This window comes from Juglans regia, chromosome 2, assembly GCF_001411555.2.
Source record: "Juglans regia cultivar Chandler chromosome 2, Walnut 2.0, whole genome shotgun sequence".
NCBI lineage: Eukaryota > Viridiplantae > Streptophyta > Magnoliopsida > Fagales > Juglandaceae > Juglans > Juglans regia.
Genome location: NC_049902.1, coordinates 24,687,570 through 24,694,107, shown reverse-complemented (window position 1 = coordinate 24,694,107; position 6,538 = coordinate 24,687,570). Strand labels below are relative to the sequence as shown.

At 29.4% G+C, this 6,538-nt stretch overlaps 1 protein-coding gene across 1 annotated transcript; it reads right to left on the bottom strand.

The window, feature by feature from the left end:
• Nucleotides 1-3,631: 3,631 nt before the first annotated feature.
• LOC108994068 (plant intracellular Ras-group-related LRR protein 5-like) lies at nt 3,632-6,177 on the bottom strand. The gene is made up of 3 exons (XM_018969153.2): nt 5,514-6,177; nt 4,152-5,068; nt 3,632-4,036 (listed from the first exon to the last, which is right to left on the bottom strand). Exons 1-3 carry the CDS (start codon nt 6,046-6,048, stop codon nt 3,881-3,883), a joined length of 1,608 nt encoding a protein of 535 aa, XP_018824698.2. The 5' UTR covers nt 6,049-6,177; the 3' UTR covers nt 3,632-3,880.
• Between the last annotated feature and the right edge of the window lie 361 nt (nt 6,178-6,538).

Sequence of the window (6,538 nt, the reverse complement as noted above, 5' to 3'; positions counted from 1 at the left end):
CTCTGTCAAATTATAGATTGGATTTATGTTCGTCACTCCTGACTTTTGGGTTTTTTTAAGTGGAGTTTTAAAGTCTCTCAGATAAAAACTAATTTCTATGCGCCTGTTTGGTTGTTAATATGTTATCAAATCATTTGAGATAGTTTCATACAATCCAAACACACAACTTATTTTATCTGAAATAATCTTTATTGTTATTTTTTTTTTATCTTAACTCAATACTGTTTATCTCTCTCTTAAAAACTACGGGTTTTTTTTTAAAATAAATTAATTTTATTAAACAGTAAAGATGATATATGAAGAGGGATCATTTCAAATTAATAAAAAACAGTATTAAATATATAAAGAGGGGGTGAGATTTATTTATAACTAATATTTTGATACCTATCCTGTCCTACAAGAAGACTCCCTCTTGTATAAAAATCAAGGACTTAATTGCATGCTCTCATTTATTTATTTATTTTACTTGGTGGCAAAACACGCTAATATTTTTGTTGGAAAAAAAAAAAAAAAAAAAACAGTTACCATTGATTTCTGCCATGCACATGATTTGTGGTTGAAAAGTCGTATACCAACACACGTCCTCCTATTTATTTTTATTTTTAAGATATTTGTGACAAGTTTCATGTGACTATTTTAAGGTCTCGTTTTTTTTTTTAAAAATATTTTATTTTATTTTATTTTATTTTATTATTATAATTTTTTTAATTTTTAATATAAAATAAAATAAATAATTTAACTTTTTTTAAATCTTAAAATAAAAATAATATTAAAAAATATATTTTAACAATATTTTATTCAACTTTTTAACTTTAATTTCATCTCATCTCTGAAAACAATACTGTTAGAGTCACTGCTGGCTCTGACATGTGTTTTTTTATGTGTTTATTTTATAATTATTTTTTATAGAAAATTTTTTTAATACTTTTTAATATTTTAAAAAATAAAATAAATTTATAATATTATTAAAAAACACTTCTTTAATGATGAAGTAAAAAAAAAAATTATTAAAAAATACTTCCTTAATCATGAAGTAAAAAAAAATAATTTTTTTTTACTTCATGATTAAGGAAGTATTTTTTAATAATATTATAAATTTTTTTATTTTTTTTAAAATATATAAAATTGTTAAAAAAAATTATATAAAATTAAAATTAAAAAAAAACACATAAAAAGTTACATGATAGAGCCCGCAGTAGCTCCCAGCGGTGGCTTTATCATTATTCTTAAAATTTTGACACTACAATGTCACGTTGTTATAATTATTTATATAAATATTGATTTTTAATAATATATCATCTTATAATAAAATAAGAATATTTTGTATTCAAAATCCTATAATATCATATATTGTAAATATATATAGAATAATAATATCATCTTATTAAGCCCACCACTTTAGAAAATAGATTGAAAATAGGGATGCTTTTGGAAGCAAGCAGCTTAATAAGTCAACATTTTTTTTTTTTTTGTCACCATACAATAATAAAACATTTATCCAATAATATAAGAAGCTGATGCGGCATTGTTTATCACGTAACTTGATCAATATTTTAAACAGAGCGTTGTCTCACGAGCACGATGGTGACATTTTCCCACAGAGACTTTCTTGGTGACAAACATCAACAACAACAATAGTTGTGAAGCATAAGATATGACACTGATGAAAAATGATTAAACAAAAGATCTAAACATAGTTTTGAGTTTCGTTTTATATATTTCAATTAGAATTTTCTGTTTTGGTGTAGTATCAATTATACTATATATTCTCATTTCGTTTTTATCTAAATTTCGGTTCATTCTAGGCTAAATTCCATTCTAGATTAATTTAATGGCAATTGAAAAATGCTATTTATGCTTATAATGTTATTACCTTACATGCTGATGTGTCAACGATTGAAAATGGTAGAAATTTTAAATTTCTAGATTTGAAATTCAAACTAAAAAAGAAAACACTGATAAAATGATACTCACATTCAGTACGTATAATATTGTGCTTACGTGTAATACTACTCATAACAATTTTGTCATTTTCTTGATTCTGGATAATATTCTTATAAATTTCAAATTTAAATGACATTCATGTAATTTTAAAATCTAAAGAAGATTTATATACTCTAAATTTTTTTATAACTTTAAATATATTCCATTTTTTTTAAATCTCATTATTTTTAATAATTTCTCGGCTCCTTATTTTTATTTTTTTTATCTTGACTCAAGTTTGTGGTTTTTTAATAAAATCTTTTGACAATGATATCTCTATTCTTTTTTAATGTTTTCAACATATATTCATTTTAGAAATGTTTAATTCTTCCATATATATATAACACCTATACACACAAATACGTATATATTACACACTTACATGTATTTCTTTTATTAATTATCATATAGCTAATTTCGAAATGATAAACTAAAATGCACCGGTACCGAAATTTTTCATCGTAGTATTTAAACCGAAATGATAACCCGGAATTTAAAACATTGATTCTAACAGCTGCTAGCTCCATGTACTTCTTGGAATGTCTCCTTTAAAGACTTTTATTTATTCTTGCCTAATGATTACTATTTTAGATATGCCTTTTAACACCGAGCCGAAAAATTCAGTAGAATAGATTCCAAATTTCCAAATACAGCTAGAGGGGGATAAATGCGGTTAGTGAGTTCGAAAGTTGAATAAAATATTATTAATAAATTATTTTTAATATTATTTTTATTTTAAAATTTTAAAATTTTAAAATTTTAAATTATTTATTATATTTTGTATGAAAATTAAGAAAAATTATAATGATTAAGTGAAATGAATTAAGATGATCTTGATATCCTAACAATGCCTTAACCAAATCTAGTAGAATTTAAAATATTCAAATGCCAATAAAACTAGGCAACTACGTGTGACAGAATTTAAAATCTAAGAAAGCAATAAAAACAAGAAACACAAGAAGGCAACTACTAAAGACTCATTATTTTTATAAACCATCTCATCTCATTTTATAATTATAATTTTTTCCTCAAATAAAATATAAAAAAAAATTAATTTTTTTTTAAAATTTTTAAATAAAAATAATATTATAACAATATTTTATTTAATTTTTATCTCATCTTATCTGTATAACCAAGCGAGGCCAATTGACTTCTTGCAACACCACTGATGGACTCATTGCCAATTTCTAGAATAAGATAATGGAAATGATAGAAAATAAAATATAATATAAAAGAAGATAGAGAAGAGAGAGAGGGAAAGAGACATTGAGAGCTACATATTTACTTTCTCACTTGTTGCCGAGTAAAATGCATACATCCTCATTTATAGAAAATTACATTGAGATAATATCTTAAACATTATGAAAATTAAATTAAGATAATATATATATATATATATATATTTTATAATCGCACGAACACAAGAAACATGTATTTTGATCATAATGATGTGATAAATTAGGCGACTGCTATGAAATAACTACGGTGAAACTTTGCTGAGGAACATTGAAGAAAAAGATACCATTTGTCAAGCTACTCAGTACTCACCATAAACAAATACAGTACTTAGAGAGAAACAATAAAGAACGACCAAAACAAGAAAGCTCATAGCTATTTCCATAGCAGTTCTTTAGGAATTGGACGAATAAATTCAAATGATTCATACACATATCAAGTAAATAATGATGGAAACTAAACAGTTATTACCTTTGTATCAGAGAAAAACATGTTATTACAGTGTCTTACATTTCGCTCCCACCAACCAATACCAGAAGTTGAAAATTGTGAGGCATCACTTAATTATTTGTACAGAAAACTGCAAATATGGAAACAATTTTTTGGGGAAAAAAGGAGAGAAAAATTCTCAAATATGCACATGAGCTGATCAGTGTAAAAATTAATTTCTTGGCACATTCTTGATTTTGGAGACATTACTCCGCTTGGGACAGAACATTGAGCAAACCCAGAACCAAAATCCCTTCTTCTTCTTTGATATTGGTGCAGATACAGCATCCCTCTTTGCAACAAAATCAGCCATGAACTGAACAACAGCCTGGTGAACAAGGGAGATAAATAAGTTAGTTTCATATGACTAGTTTAACAGGAAACAGAACCTTGAAAAGAAAGAAAACCAATGTTCTAAAGTGGAGATCCAACACCAGGATCACCTGAGCACCTAATGCAGTTACTTGTCTTGATGGCACTTCCAAAGGTGTTTCATCTGCACGGAAAACTCTCAAATTTGACAAAAGCCTGAAAGAATCTGGCAATGTTCTTATTTGATTGTCACTTATATCCAACTCTTCAAGCATCTCGAGATTGCCAATAGATCTAGGCAAGGCTCTTAGATCTGCAAAGTTCTTCCCCACAATCAATTTCTTTAGACCTACTACAAAACATAGGTTTTCTGGTATATATTCAAGTTCATTGAAGCTGGCATCAAGTTCCTTCAAATTGGAAAGGTTGCCCATTGTTGTTGGCAACCCTTTAACTCTATTGTAGTGAAAAGTAATGATCTCCAAGCATTCAAGCTTTCCAATTGCCTCAGGAAGAGCCCTGAGCTGATTGAAATCTAATCTCAGCTCCACAAGTGATGAACAAGATCCAATTGTGTAAGGTAATTCCACAAGCTCATTAGTTTCTACATTCAATCTCTTCAAGCAAGTAAAATTCCCAATTGTCTCTGGTAAATGAGTGAAGTCATTCAAGCTCAAATCAAGATTAATGAGATTTATCAAGTTGCCAAAAGAATCTGGCAGTGATTTCAACCTATTTGCATGGAGGTCAAGATCAGTGAGATTGATCAGTTCCCCAAATGAGTCAGGAAGGTTTATAAGTTGGTTTGAGTGGATGTCAAGCTTTTCCAAGGCCCTGAGGCCACCCATTGTGTGTGGAAGAGCCATAATTTGGTTCTCAGATAGGTCCAAATCAGTGACCTCTGATAATTTCCCAATTGAGACAGGAAGCCATTCCATACGATCCATTAACTTCGCCTTAAGATCAACAACTACTGCCCCAGTTTTAGCAGATTTTTCAATAAGAGCAGCTACCTTAATTAAACTCAACTTCTTGGAGTCTCCACCACCTACAAATGTACCAATTGAACTACATCAAGAGTAAGACATTGAAGAAACTTCAACTATCCCGATATGGACCTAGTTTTCGAAGGAAACACAAGAATTATGGAACAAATCACAAAGATGGACTTCTGAAAACTCAAAATAGTTCTGTCAATCGAGAGATAATAGAAGAATCACCCTTTCGGATATATTTTTAGTTCTTCTTTTCTTTAGTTTTTTTTGTTCTACCTAATGTTGGCTTCATCTGCAACATGAAATTGATAAAAAAAATCATTATTTTCATCAGACAAAGCAGGAAGCAAAATAATTTTCCAGAAGATAAGAAGCCAACTAATGCTTTTTTTTTTTTTTTTTGTTCAAATTAATTCTCTCCATGGCAGGTTTCTCTGGAATACGAATCAGGTCGTGAAACTACTAAATTCTTGAAATAAAAGAGAAATATACGCTAACCTGAAGAGAAAATAGAAGCCTTTGTGGAAGCACTCCTAGTCAAACCCTTCGAAGTCTTTCCCTCTGGTTCTTCATCTTCCCTGTTCTTCACCAAATCCTCATCACTGACTATAATTTCTCTCCCAAATTTGTTAAATTCTTTATCCAAAACAACATGTTTCTCATTCTGGGTATCCCCAGAAACCAACCCAGAAGCTCTTTGAATGAGATCATCAAATTCCTGAAACTTCTTGTCAAGCTCAACCAAGTGGAGAGCCTCCTTCTTCTGTTCATGGCTCTTGAACAAAACCATGTTCTTCCTCACTTGCTGCAGCAGAGACAAGATGTCCTCAGGGACATCTTGGGAAGCCTCTTGCTTTGAAATTTCTTCAAGCTTCATCTGCTCCTCGGTATCCACGGTTTTTAGCACAGAAATGGCTGCTTCAACCTCTTCAACGGAAGGTCTTGTTGGGAGTGATCTATAGATTCTCGTTATTTCTTCTACTGTTTCTGCAAAGGCAGGTGATGGAGGCTCTTGCTTGGGTATTACAGCCATGGCTATAGCTGTTTGGAGTTTGGACTTTTGGAACAACTGATTTGGGAGGAGGAAATGGCCTTGGTTTTGAAGCGTCTATACTCTATGGGCTGTGGTTTGGATTCTTAGGATTAGACTTGTAATACAACAAAGATTAAATAGTGGCAAAGAAAAAGATTTTATCTGAATTTTCTAATCTGGTATCAAAGGAATAAAAAATTGTATTTCTTTCTTTATTTAATTTCTTCTACCAAACTCTTATCTTATTGTTTTCGTCTATTATTTCTTAAACCAACTTTAATCATCTTTACGTTTCCTTTCAAAGTTTTTTTGGCTGGCATTGCTTTTTCTGTTTTGCATGATATACTGTTGGCTATCAGTGGATAAAAACCAAAAGTGTTCTTTCAATGATCCTAACGCTAATTTAGAATACCCAAAGAAAGACATGCAATGAGAAAACTAAAATAGAAATCAAGATAAATAATTTAAAGTTGAAAAATTATATTTAATT

Coding starts and splice junctions, on each gene's coding strand:
- LOC108994068 (XM_018969153.2), bottom strand. CDS start 6,048: ATGGCTGTAATACCCAAGCAAGAGCCTCCATCACCTGCCTTTGCAGAA. Junction 5,069..5,513: donor GGCTTCTATTTTCTCTTCAG/GTTAGCGTATAT, acceptor GTACATTTGTAG/GTGGTGGAGACTCCAAGAAG. Junction 4,037..4,151: donor TAACTGCATTAGGTGCTCAG/GTGATCCTGGTG, acceptor CTTGTTCACCAG/GCTGTTGTTCAGTTCATGGC.